Genomic DNA, 14,529 nt, shown 5'->3' on the forward strand with positions numbered 1-14,529 from the left:
CTTGGGTTTCATTGGGTATCAGAGTCAAATTTGCAGAGCAATTGGGGGGGGGGGGGGTCTGTAGATTAGAAGCCGGCTCCCATGAATTTTCCACAGGGCCATAACCCTTCCAAGCTACAAGATATTGTAACCTATTGCTGAGTCCAAGATCTCCACAACTTTGTACTGTGTCTCTTCTTCCAGTGGGATCTCTTGCAGCTGGGGTGGCAGTCTGGATGGCCACAAAATTAATGCAGGTTTCAGCAAAGATACATGAAACACACTGTGAATATGTAGCGAAGGTGGTAATTTAAGCTTATAGGCTACCTGGCCTATAGGATGGATCACCGGGAAGGATCTGATGAAGCGAGGAGCTAACTTGAGGGATGGCATATGAAGCCTCAAGCTGCGAGTGCTCAGCCAAAGGCCCAGATTTTTAAAAGATTACAAGCGTGACTAGCCTTATGCGCACCAGGCCTATTTTAAAAGGCCCGGTCACGCATGTATGTCCCAGGGCATTGGGGAGTGGGTGTGCAGTGGGCAGAAAGTGGGCAGGGCAGTCTGGGGGCAGGGCGGGGCTAAAGGCCCTTGGCACAATGGCCATTTGCCGCTGTGCCAGGGGATCGCATGCAGGCAGGCGCAACAGGTAAATTAAAAATTTGGGAGGGGACTAGGTTAGGATTAGGGGGCGAGAAGGCTAGGGGAAGGGGTAGGAAAGTCAGGCTAGGGGGTAGGGAACGGGGGAAGGCTGCAGGCGTCGGCACGTGCAAGTTGACAATTGTGCACCCACTTGTGTGTGTCAACCCCCGATTTTATAACATGCGCACATGTTATAAAATTGCGCGTTCATGTGTGTGCACTGGGTAGCACGCGCAACTTTATAAAATATACCCCTAAGTCCCCATGTTGAAACTGAGGGGTTGTCCAATGTCTCTTATCTGTCTGTATTTTGGAATGGATTGCACCTGTTTCAGGAGCTGATGGGTTGAGTGCCAGAAACCTAGTAATTCCTGCGCCTTGATCTCGGCAGCTGGGTATTCCACAGTGGTGATCAGTGGTATTGGAATCTGGGTAATGCGTCCATATACTAGGAAGAAGGGGGATGAGCCGGTAGATTTATTGATTTGGTTATTATGGCAGGCCGCCGCCCAGGGAAGGAGGGTGGACCAGTTATCCTCTCTTTGGTTGATGTAGAACCATTTATTTGAACAGTTTTATATACCGACAACCGTTTGCACATCGTGTCGGTTTACATGTAACTTACTAACCACGGTTATATAGGCATTGCCTTCACATAATAACAGGTAACAATATGATGCAATAACAAAGAAACTAGCTACATTAGTGGGAGGGATTCAAACTGGGAGAAACATGAGGGAACTAGGGGGGGGAGAACCATAAAAAGACTTTGAGAGATCGATTAGTCCTTTCAATTTGTCCATTTGTCTGTAGATGATACACCGAAGAAAAGGTCAAGATGATCCCAAATTTTCTGCACAGGGCCTGCCAATAATGAGCAGTGAACTGCACCCCATGATCAGACAGGATATGGGTAGGTAGGTCGTTTAACCGAAAGATGTGCTGAATAAACAGACAAACTAGTTCAGGAGCAGATGTCAGCGCTGAAAGGGGAATGAAGAGAGCCATTTTTGAAAACCAGTCCACAATCACCCAGATGGTAGTGTTGCCATCTGAAAGCCAGAGATCGGTGATGAAATCCGTGGCAAGATGGGTCCATGGGAGTAGGCAACGGTTGGAGTAGATCCCAGGGTCAGGCAATGGTTGTAGTAAACCCCAGGGTCGGGTGCTGGGCGTCTTATTCGCGGCACAGATTGGACAAGATTCCAAATAGCACTTAAGATCTTGTCGCAATTGAGGCCACCAATAATAGCAGGAGAGAAATTCAAAAGTCCTGGTAAGGCTGGGATATCCGGTTATCCGAGAATCATGGACCCATTTCAGTACCCGTTCTCTGAGGTGTCATGGTACCACCATTTTCCCTGGGGTATGGTCAAGACAGTGGTCTGGCAGATCTTTGCAGGATCAATAATAGATCTTGAGGGTTCTCGAAGATTATCATCTTGGAAAGAACGGGATAGGGTATCAGCACATAGATTCTTTCCTGCTGGGTGATACCGTAACTCAAAATCAAATCAATTAAAAAATAGAGACCAGTGAGCTTTCAATACTGGGCTTGAACCAAATATTCAAGATTTCTGTGGTCAATGTAGATCGTTATCCAGAATTAGGTGCCCTCCAACAAATGAAGCCATTCTTCAAGAGCCAATTTAACTGTTAAGAGTTCCCAGTCACCAATGGTGTAACTTCTCTCCAATGGGGAGAACTTCCTTGAGAAAAAGGCACAAGTAACAAGAACACCATGAGGGTCATGTTGAAGCAGAATGGCTCCTACCCCCAGCGTGGAGGCGTCAACCTCTACAATAAATGTTTGGGTGGGGTCAGGATGGTGAAGGCATGGATCGTGAGTATCTTCCTGTTTCTGATGGTCAAAGGCTTGAATGGCTTCTTCACTCCAAACCCAGGGATCCGTTCCCTTCTTGGAAAGAGCGGTGAGAGGTGCCACTAGGAAAGAGTAGTCTTGGACAAACTGTCGGTAGTAGTTCAAAAACCCTAAGAAGGGCTGGAGAGCCTTAAGCCCAGTTGGACGGGGCCAATGAAGAATGGCAGCTAACTTTTCTGGATCCATACGGAAGCCTGGAAAGGAGATAATGTACCCCAAAAAGGGAAGTTCCTTTTGCCAAATGAGAATTTTTACCAGTTTAGCATAGAGCTGATGCTGTCTAAGGCATTGTAGCACTTGCCTAACATGAGAGCGATGCTGTTTCAAAGTCTTCAAATAGATGAGGATGTCATCTAAATAAATGATGACAAGAGAATGGAGCAGATCTCAAAAAATGTCATTTACCATTATCTGGAAGACCCGTAGGTACATTACATAAGCCGAATGGCATGACCAAATATTCATAGTGTCCTTCTCGGGTGTTGAAGGCGGTCTTCCATTCATCGCCTTCTCTGATGCAAATAAAATTTTACGCACCTCACAATTCTAATTTAGTAAAGACTTGGGCCTCTCTCAGCAAATTGAACAGTTGAGAGATAAGTAGTAAGAGGCACCGGTTCTTCTTGGTAATCTTGTTTAGGCCCCAATAGTCAACACACAGTCAAAGATACCCATCCTTTTTTCCCCACGAAGAAGAATCCGGAGACAGGGGAAATGATGATGGTCTGATGAAACCCTTAGCCAGATTACCCTAAATGTATTGCTACTTGGCTGTGATCTCTGGTTCAGATAGTGGGTATACTCTCCCCCGGGAGTGCATTTTCCCCGGCTGAAATTCAATCGGACAATCGTAAATTCTATGAGGGGGTAGCACTTCTGCATTTTTAGGGCAGAAAACATTGGAGAATTCCATATATTGTGGCGGCAACCCGGGCACTGAGAGGCACGCATGGTCCATGCATAAAGCAGGAGGCCGGATGGGGGTTAAACATTGCTGGTGACAGGTAGGACCCCAGCTCGCCAACTGCAGGGAGACCCAGTCAATGTGAGTTTGATGAATAACTAACCAGGGAAGACCAAGTATCATATAATTTATCAACCTGGGCAGCACACAGAACTGAATGTTCTCTTGGTAGAGGAGGCCCGTTCGCACACAGAGTGGAATCGTGGTGCAAACTATTCTGGCATGCAAAGGCTCCCCAGAAACTGATCACACCAAGAGGGTGGTAATCATGGGTTCAGTGGGAATCTGGTAATGCCAGATGCCTGATTCATCGATGAAGCTCTCAGCTGCTCCGGTGTCCAAGAATGCCTGGCGTGCAATCTCAGATTTCCCCAGGACGATGCTTACCAGAAAAAGGAGTTGGGGGGAGGTACCTTGTCAACCTAGGATGGTCTCTCCTACTATCCCTAGGCCCAGGAGTTTTCCCACTTTAACAGGGCATTGGCTGGCGTAGTGTCCTGAACTAACGTAATAAAGACAGAGGTTGAGGTGCTTTTTGTGTAGGCGTTACTTCGGTGACAATCGAAGCCAATCCACTTGCATATGTTCCTTCAGGGTTTTGGCCAATGGAGGAGCCCTGGGAGGATTCACTGGCAGCTGAAACTGGGGGGCTAGACGGATGGGTTGTTGGACTTGGCTCCATTGTCTAGCTCTTTCCCGTAGGTGAAGGTCAAGGCAAATAGTTAACCTAATAAACACTTCCAGATCCTCAGGTGGGTCCGGTCTGGCCAGCTCTTCCTTCAAGGGTTCAGACAGGCCCTGATGAAAGATGGCTAACAGCCCATCATCCCACCACTGTAGTTCTGAGGCCAGAGTCTGGAATTGGACCATGTATTCGCCGACAGTCCGAAAACCCTGGTGAATCTGTAACTGCTCAAATGCAGCTGACGACACTTGTCTGGGCTCATCAAACATGAGCCAGAAGTCACAAAGGAAGCAGTTGAGGTTCTCCAAGATCTTATCCTCATGCTCAGATATTGGGGAAGCCTAGACCAGAGCTGATCCCTCCAGTTGAGACAGAATAAAAGTGATCTTAGTTCTGTCTGTTGGAAAGAGAGTCGCCTGCAGAATGTAGTACATTTGGCACTCATTAATAAAGCTCTGATACTTCCGAGGGTCGCCACTCTATCTAGGTGGTGGAGGGAGACATGGCAGTGGCATGGCCACAGGAGCTGGAGCCATAGGTGAATCCACTTCGATGGGTGCTGGTTGTGTGGAGACGGCATCCATTCACATTGCAAGTCTTTCCAGGACCCCTGTTGCCTGATCCAAAACATTCTGTTGTTGTATACATTGTTAATCTATATCCCTCTCCGCTTGTGGTGAGAAATCCAAATATAAATGTATTCCCAAAATCCCTTAGTCTCATCCACAGAAAAAGTTCTGAATGAACTATCCTATTTTTATTTTCAATCAATTTTAAAAAATTATATTGAAGAAAGAGGTAAGTTTCATATTACTGGTGCATGCCTCCACGGCCTTGCTTCCTTCTTGTAGTATAATCATTAACTTGCCTCCTTCCTCCTTTAGTCCTTTTTATTTATTTTTTAAATAATTTTAATGTGATGTCTGTATCAAAAAATTTTTTTAAAAAAACTTTTAATCCCCACTTTGCATAGACAAAATAATGCAACTTGTATTTTTCTTTCAATATCGTTTTAACTTGCATTAAATAACTAAATTCTTTTATCCCTAGTTATTTAATGCAAGTTAAAACGATATTGAAAGAAAAATACAAGTTGCATTATTTTGTCTATGCAAAGTGGGGATTAAAAGTTTTTAAAAAAATTTTTTTTGATACAGACATCACATTAAAATTATTTAAAAAATAAATAAAAAGGACTAAAGGAGGAAGGAGGCAAGTTAATGATTATACTACAAGAAGGAAGCAAGGCCGTGGAGGCATGCACCAGTTGTATACATTGTGCCATACCTTGAATGGTATGGAGCGCAGCAATTTCTGCAGGGTCCATGGCCTTGGCAAACTGTTAGGAGGGCAGCCTTTGCTGGTGTCAGTGGGGTAGCCCTCCAGCCACTCCTTAAGCCCTTTTGGTCCCTTGTGTGGTAAAACTGTAAGAAGCACCACCGATGAGCCTGACCTCAGATGGACGTGCCAAAGAGGAACCTGGGGAGGCTTCACCTATACTAACTATCATTTGCTTAGGTTGAACCCTTGGTGCGGACAGCCAGAGGACTTAGGAGAACCCAAGACACAAACAGAAGCTAGGAGGCAGTCTGGGGTTGAGGCAGACAGTGAGCAAGCAGAATCCAGTAACGGGTCCGGGATCAAGGCAGGCAGTGGGTAAGCAGAATCCAGAATGGCCCAAAGCCAAGAGAGGCAACAAGACAGGCAGCAAGTAGGTTGGAGCAGCATCTGGAACTAGGCATACAGCAAGTGAGGGCAAAGAACCTGTTACCAAGGGCAGAGTCCTGGTCCAGGCAGGCTAAGTAGTCTTGAATGTGTGACATCATCATCAGGGTGACTACCTGACTCTCTTGCCAGAGTGGGCAGAATCACGTGCACAGATATGCATGCACGGCTTATGCTTCTCTTCGCTGGGTCCTAGCAATACGCACATCAGAACATGCAATGGCGGCTCCCTGCTGCACAGTGAGTGTCTGAAGCCGAGAAGTCTGGGAAGGCGGCTGAATTCTAACAGGCAGGTCTTCCCTAACCTGCACAGCCCCAGACGCAGGTTTTCCCATTCCCTGGGCCCAGGTAGTGTACAAGCTCTAACAAGGCTCCTACCTCTTAGAAGAGTAAATCCAAAATATGTACCCAGAGGGAAAATCCAAACCAGTCATTAAGTAGGCTAGAAAGGAAAGCCCCTCCTGACCCTGGTCAGGACCACCAAGCAGGGTTTGCCTGGCTCCTTTGACTGGACCTGAAAAAAACCCCACAAAAACTAAGCTCCTAACTACCTCTTAACTTGATGCAAACCAAAAAGGTCTGCCTCCCAAGCTCTAACCAGAGCACTGCTATATATGCTCACCAGGGGGGCGGCCATTCCAAACCCCTCAAAGGGAGGGGCTGCATTTGAATTGAACCTACCACATCAACCATCCTGCACTAAGCTGACATCTAAGACATCTAAGAACCTAGGGCTCACTGATGTGAGGTGGGTGGCATCTTATAGACTAACCAATTTATTGAGGCATGAGTTTTCAAGGACAGAGTTCACTTCATCAGATATCCTTGAAAGCTCATGCCTCAATAAACTGGTTAGTCTATAAGGTACCACCCACCTCATATCATTTTTGCTATACCAGACTAATATGAGTTTCCCTCTGAATTGCTAAGATTCGCAGCCCACAAGGAGGCCCCACAAGCTGTGACACCTCCAATGCCTGCCAGTCTCAGCGTGGGTGGGAGCTGCCAGAGTCAGCCTCCCACACTGCCTTGTCTCTCCTGTCAGCCCTGACATGGTCTGGCCTCAGTGCAGCAGAAACACCGCTGGACCCAGCATCCCATGCTGCCATGCCTCTGCGATCTAGCCTTCTCATAAGTATGTGTGCATAATATACACGCAATGGTGGGAACCCCTGAGCGACACCTCTAGAAGACATCAATCTCTTGGACTATTTAAGCTAAGGCCCTGCAGCAGTTTCTCACCTCAGCAACAGGTCTTCTGCTTTGCAGTGCATGTTGCCAGCACTCCCGAGTTCCTGCGTCTTCAGTTTGCCTTCCCCTGCCTTGCTTTGTGTTTTCCAGCCTTGCTTTGCCTAGCCCAGGCTTGCCTTCCCTCTTCCAGCCTCGTCCTTGCCTTGTTCTGCTCTCCTTGTCTTCTCCTGCTTTCTTTGAGCAGCCTGCCTCATCCAACTTTGTCTTGCTCATCTCATCCAGTATTTTCAATGTGTCTTCGTCCTCCCTTGGCTTGACTTTCCAGATCTTGACCTTCTGTCCGGACCTGACTACATTTTGCCTGCCACCTGGACCTGACCACATCTGTATACAGCCTGCCCTGACCTCAGCCTGTCTCTGACTCCATCTATCCGTTGCATGTCCTGACCCCGATATGCTATTGGACTCTTGCTTTTGCCTCCACCCTAGGGACCTGTCTAAGACTTGCTGGCCGCCAGAAACCAAAGGCTCAACCTGCAGGGGAGGTGACTGATATAGATGACGCTCCAGTCTGTCTTGCTACACAGCATATTCGCCAGTTGCCGAAGTAGGCCTAGTAGGTTCGCCTATGAGGCTGCAATTACGCTGAAGAGCCAAAAGCTCACGCCAACCTTTGTATGAATATTAGGCAAATATTGTTATGATAATCAAAAGAGAGCCAATAGAAGCAGTTAGGCATATTCGGATATACCTTCATGTCACTCTTGATCTGTTCCTGCTTGGCTTCAAAAGAATCCTCTAACTTCAGACTCTCACTGAAATCAGCCAGGTAAGTTTTACCCTGCAGATCTGGGGGGGAAAATATGAATGTGAGCAGATGAATGACTTACTTCTGTAAATAGTTTAGATTCTGGAAATTAAGACACAGGCAATCCTGGTAGGAGAATTACTATACAAGTCAGGTTACAAGCACTCCTTATGTGAGCATGTCCTCCTGTACATCGTGATACAAGCGCACTGTGTATGAGCAGGTACTATACATTATAGTACGAGGACAGGTGACTTTTGAAATTTTAAAGACACATTAGTTAATCAAGTACTCTTATTTATTTATTTATTTTATTATTTTCTATACCGGCTTTCACGCCCAAAGGACGCATCAAGTCGGTTTACATTGAACATTTTGTGCATTGAACAGAGAACTCAAGTTACTAACTGGTGCAGAAATAGTAGTTACAATGAACAAGGAAGTTTACAACTGGGAGAGGAGGAAGAAGAAAGAGATAGGGGCAAGAATATTTACACAATCAAACGTATTTATAGAGAAAATTATACTCTTATTCTATTGCCTTTCTTTTATATGAATGCAATCTCACACTTTGTAATTACTGACTGTCTGTGTGTTTGCAGGAGGAGGTGAAAGAACTTTTGAAGACCATGGGCCCAATTGCTGCTGTGTTAATTAAATTGGAACCCCCTACAGATTATCACATGGCTATATCAATAAAGCATAATTATACCTTGAACATCTAAAGGATGGCCTGGCTGGTGAGTGAGGAGGTAGCGCCAGAGGGGCTGTTCTGTATTCTTGCAGGGGGAGGATTCAGGAAGGGGATGAACTGCAGTGGGATCAGCACTTTGAGACACGCAGGGTCTGCATGATTTTTTGGGGGTGGGAGGTTGGGGAAATGAAATCCTCCCTGCTACCTGTCCCTTTCAGTTTGGGCTGGTTAGCAATGAGAGATCTTGCAACAGCTAATATGGACTTGACACGTTTTTGTGTTAACATCACTGCTAATACCATGGCCACACTTTCAAGGATTAGTTTAATTTGACCTTGGTAAACATTTATTGCATTTATTAATGTGTATGTAAAATGTTTAGTGAGCCACAAGCTAAAACATTTTTAGCATGAGGTTTTTTTTTTTATTGCATAGGCTCTGAAATCTTTGAAAAGTTACCCTTAAACATACACAGTAATGCTTGAACTATTTTGTAAATAAATTGTGGGATTTGGGATAACCCAGGTATATTTTGGTATACCAAATTTAGTTCAAAATTTGCAACTGACTAGGTTGTGGTTGAAAATCTGGCTAAAGTGCAATGGCACACTGGTTAGGAAACACTAATTTAACATGGTATCATTTTCAAAATTAATATGCATTTGAAATTTCTAGAAAAAAAACTAAACAAACCACAAGTCTGTTTGTATGTGCAATTTTGAAATAGTGCATCTTATACCATCAGCTCAAACTTCCAGCAAGGGAGAAAATTGTGAAAGAAACAAATTGTACTGTGGGACTTTTACCCAGGGTTTAAATCTGAATGATCATTGATTACCATGCAATTTATTTCTACTACAGCCCTAGTGGTATGACAGTGCTCTGAGCTCACAACCAGGATTTCAGGTGCCCTTAACTTTATTCAACATGTCTGATTTTAGAAGAACAAACAGGGAAATGATACTTGTAAGATTACTTTCTTCTATTACCTCGATGTTGTTGCACTATAGCCAAACGGAAAGGAAGGATTCACTACTGTTATGCAAATTGAAATATTGTTGTCTATTTTAATATATTTAAGTCCTCTTGAGCAAGTAGGATGTAATGCTGAATGATTCCATAAATAAGTACTTACCTATCAAAATGTTGGATGGATGAAGGTCCCGATGACAAAATCCTATCTCATGCAGTTCATGCAAGCCCAGGAATATTGACTTAAGTATATCTTGGATCTCAGTTATATCTTTAATATTACTAATGTGCTCTTCAAGGTTTCCCTCATACAGGAAGAGACAGAGATATAAGCATGCGATTTCTTCTTCAGCTGCATAAAACCGCACTAAATGATTATTCTTCTGGAACTGCTGCAGACAGAGCAGCTCCTTCTTATCACATGTTGGAATCCTTTTTACAGCTACTTCTTGCCCATTGTAGAGGCCCAAATAGATGCCACCTTTGGAAGTTTCGTGAATCTTATATTCCTCGTTAATGAAAATTTTTAGTTTCCCAATCAAAGGTCGGTCAATTTCATTCAGTCTTATTAGCTTCCCCCCCCAGCGCTTGCTACGGGGCTTCCAGTTTTCAGGAACTCTATTTCCAGTTGTTGAACCACCATATTGACAAAGCAGTTCCACTAAGTCCATGCTATATTTTCTTTCGGCTTTCTGGATATGTTCATGTTCTGGCCTTGCTCCTTTTTCCAACAACAATTTGGCTATTTCATAACTATCATTTTCCACAGCTTCTGACAATGCAGTTGTTCCAGCATTGTCTATGGTGTTGATTTCAATTCCATTCTGGTCTAGCAAGCTCTTCACAAGATCTAATCGATCCATTTTAGCTGCATGGATGAGGGGAGTTTTCCCATCCAAATCTTTCACATTCGCCTCAGCACCAGATTCCAGCAAAATACAGATAACAGAATTCTTTGTTTGCTTGGGCTTAGAAAATGCATGAAGTAAAGGACTTCTACCTTGGTGGTCACAAGCATTCACATTAGCTTTGTAACTGAGGAGTAGTATTATAATATTCTCATGGCCAAATTTAGCAGCATCCATGAGGGCTGTTTCACCCCCTTTACACAGTGACTTTTGTTCTTTTGTAACTGCTCTCCCCAGATTTACATCAGCTCCTTTGTCTAACAGGTAGATTGCAGCCTTCTCATGACCTTTCACAGCAGCTTCCATTAAGGCTGTGAAGCCATTGCTATCCTTGTCATTTATGTCTGATCCTTTTTCAAGGAACAGTTCCAACATATCCACATTTCCAGTAATTGCAGCTAGGATGAAGGGAGAGCAGCCATTGTCTTTTCTGAGGCATGGGTCAGCTCCTTTCTCCAGCAGAAGATGAACAATGTCTACCCGGTTCCGCTGTACAGCTGTAAGCAGTGGGGTCCAACCAAACTCTTCCTTTTCGTTGACATTAGTGCCTTGTTCCAGCAGGAAGCAAACTCTCTTGGCATCGCCATTTTTGACAGCATCGTTTATTTTGTCACTCATTTTCTCTCCGTTATTGGGGAAATGATGTTTTCTTTTGGCTCTTGACAATGGTCGGCAAACAAATTTTGAAGGAGTGACTACTCTCTACTCCTCTTTCTTTCTCTTTATTCAGCTTGTGGTTCATACGTCAAAAATAGTCTACAGAGCAGTTGTGAGTGCACCTATTTCTAGAATTCTTTGTGAGTCCTGGACAGAGACAGATCATGCTGGAGAGGAGAAAGAAGATTTGAAGTTTAACTTAATTATATCTCTTTTAATTTCAACACCTACTTTTGAAACTAAGTCCCAGAGGTTTTCAGGATTTCCTACTTCTTCACTGGCAGGAAGACTCCTTTTTATTTGACTAAATTAGTAAACATTTCCCTATCACAAAAATCCCCTTACTCTGGTGCATTTTAAAATGACCTTGCAACTCCATTCTCCCTCGAGTCTCCCTCATAACAGCATATATGACTTTGTTAATAGACCAAAAACGTCTAGTAATGTATGTGCTAGTTTGCAGGACACCACAGAGTTTCCCTCTACCTGTTTATGAAACCGCACAAGTTTCACCTCCCCAGAGATTTAGTATAATGCACGGGGAAGGGGGGCAATTTTTTATAGCTTGCATCAATTCTCAAAGAGAAACAATCCATGTTGTTTCCCTTTAGTTTATTATGTTTTTGCTTTTAAGACTATGTCCATTACACTGTGTTCCACATAGGCTGGATAAAAATGTTTTACACAAAGAAACGTAACCCTACCCCAGGGAGCTTACTGCACTCTGGTGAGGCCGTAAAAGATTTAACACTCTCTCTTTGGGCTGGAACCATCCTAGAAACATGATGGCAGAAAAAGACCATATGGCTCAACCACTCTGCCCATCCGTCCAATTAATTAGAACATAAGAACATGCCATGCTGGGTCAGACCAAGGTCCATCAAGCCCAGCATCCTGTTTCCAACAGTGGCCAATCCAGGCCATAAGAACCTGGCAAGTACCCAAAAACTAAGTCTATTCCATGTTACCATTGCTAGTAATAGCAGTGGCTATTCTCTAAGTCAACTTAATTAATAGCAGGTAATGGACTTCTCCTCCAAGAACTGATCCAATCTTTTTTTAAACACCACTATACTAACTGCACTAACCACATCCCCTGGCAACAAATTCCAGAGTTTAATTGTGCGTTGAGTGAAAAAGAGCTTTCTCTGATTAGTTTTAAATGTGCCACATGCTAACTTCATGGAGTGAAACTTAGAGATCCTCTGGATTTATCCCATACTTTCAGATGCTGTTTTTGTCTGCACCACCTCCAGTGGGGGGACTGTTCTATGCATCCATTACCCTCTCTGTAAAGAAATATTTCCTAAGATTATTCCTGAATCTACCCTTTTTCTCCTTCATCTCATGATCCCCCATTCTAGAGCCTTCTTTCCATTGAAAATGGCTCACCTCCTGTGCATGGAAACCTTTGAGATATCTGAATGTTTCTATCATATCTCCCCTATCTCGCCTTTCCTCTAGGGTATACTTGTTTAGATGTTTAAGTCTATCCCCATATACTTTAGAATGATGACCACTGACCATTTTAGTAGCCACCCTCTGGGACAACTCCATCCTGTTTATATCCTTTTGAAGGTGCGTTCTCCAGAATTGTACACGGTATTTCAAGTGAGGTCTCCCCAGAGACCTATACAGGGGCAATATCACCTCCCTTTTTCTGCTGACCATTCCTCTCCCTATGCAGCCAAGCATCTTACTGCTTTTACTGTCACTTTATCCACCTGTCTGGCCATCTTAAGAACATTAGATACAATTACCCCCAGATCCTGCTCTTCCTTTGTGCTTAGAAGAATTTCACCTCCAATACTATACCTTTCCCTTTGGTTTTTGCATCCTAAATGCATTACTCTGCATTTTTCAGCATTAAATTTTCCTGGCTAGCTTTACTATTAGTGTCTTTCCCCCAGAGGGAAAAATATGCTTTCAAGGTATCATTCTGGTCCCTGGGAGAGGGGCATTTTTCCTCACTGTGGATGCTTTAGGTGGCAATAATCATATTGGAGTCACTTGGTTAGTGTCCAAAATTAAAAGTCTTTACTGTTGTAAAATGTCAGATGAGAATGGCACAATTTAACTCAATCCACACCACCACAGGGTGTCTTTATCTGTTACACTCTCTTTCCTCAATCTGTGTAGGAATGTCTAAGCCAGGGCAAACGAGACCTCCATCCTCCAGGGCTTGGCTAAGTGGAGCTCCCAGGTGGGCAGGGTATCCTTTAGTTGGACGGAAACTGGTAAAAAATGGAATACTGTCTCTGCACAGAGTGTCCCAACCTCTCTCTCCCTAGGGTGAAGGCTGCAGATGGGTGTCCTCAGTGTTCTCAATTATTTCTTTACTCGCAGCTAGCTAAGTTTCAGTATTCTCTTGGTTTAGACACATTTCTGATGGGAGGGATCCAGGCTGGACCAAACCTTCCTCCAGATCTTATTACAAAAAAATGTACTTTCCGCACAACTGAGTTAAAACCCGGAAGGTCCTGGCGTTGGGTCACCACCTCCTGTGTCCTCGTTGAGGGTATAGAGGGGGCGGGTCTTCCCTAACCTGGGCAGCCCCAGGAGGTGCACTGGGCTTCACCAGGCTTCCTACAACTACAAAGTCTCTTAAAAGCCCAGAAAAGCAACCCAAGATCAGTTCTTACCAGGGAGTGGATAGTCAGGACAAATCCCTGACCCACCTCACAGACTTCCAGCAGGGTTTGCTGGAGTCCTAAGAGCAGCCCAAAATCCAGCTTAATTTCTAAAGCAAGCTGTCCGGCCCCCGGAGCAGGGCTATGAATACTGCACAAGCTGTTTGCGGGTTAATGTATGAACGTTGTTTAATAATATTCATATTTTTGCCTATGGATTCTGGAGGTGTTCCCATGGGTGGAGAGAACTAAATAGGGAGCCTTGATCATTCAGAGCTAACTGCATAGTTTCTGCCAGAAAAATTGCACGCAGAGAAAGCAGGCCCAGACTTTGCAAGTAATTTTTCTGGGGGCAATAGTCAAAGGACTTTTGCTTTGATTATACCCCATGGGTAAAAGTACCCCTGGAGTTTACACCAATGTGATTATTGCCCTCTGAGACATCTTCCTTCTCTGTTCGACATGTCTCCTAGCAAATTAAAACTAGCAGGCAGACTTAAGTTTCTATACATATGTTTTACACAAAAGATATCCAATTTATCACCTAAATATTTCTACAATATATAAATATAAAATATAGTCCATGTAATAGTAGTACAATTGCTAAGCATACAGGAATTTATGGTAACTTTGAGAGTATCCTCATTGAGACAATGGCTCTTTATTGATTGGAGACTGCTGGGTCTTTCCCTCCCAAATAGTATCTGGACCTTGCATTTCTGCATCCCAAATGATTTTGCATTGTTTTTGTATTAAAGCTAAGTTTCCAAACCCCTGACCATGCTCCCAATTTTC

The 14,529-nt window shown here is 44.0% G+C and overlaps 1 protein-coding gene across 2 annotated transcripts in view; it reads right to left on the minus strand.

Annotated features, from left to right (window-relative positions):
* Positions 1-14,529, minus strand: part of RNASEL (ribonuclease L) — a 59,133-nt gene that overhangs the window by 29,326 nt on the left and 15,278 nt on the right. For both annotated transcript variants that reach the window (XM_029618587.1, XM_029618588.1), the window contains exons 2-3: positions 9,703-11,271; positions 7,817-7,914 (exon numbers count right to left, since the gene is read on the minus strand). In XM_029618587.1, coding sequence (XP_029474447.1) covers positions 7,817-7,914; positions 9,703-11,065 — 1,461 coding nt within the window. In that variant the 5' untranslated portion in view covers positions 11,066-11,271. The remainder of the gene's footprint in view (positions 1-7,816; positions 7,915-9,702; positions 11,272-14,529) is intronic.

This window comes from Rhinatrema bivittatum, chromosome 10 (assembly GCF_901001135.1).
Source record: "Rhinatrema bivittatum chromosome 10, aRhiBiv1.1, whole genome shotgun sequence".
In the NCBI taxonomy this organism is placed as follows: domain Eukaryota; kingdom Metazoa; phylum Chordata; class Amphibia; order Gymnophiona; family Rhinatrematidae; genus Rhinatrema; species Rhinatrema bivittatum.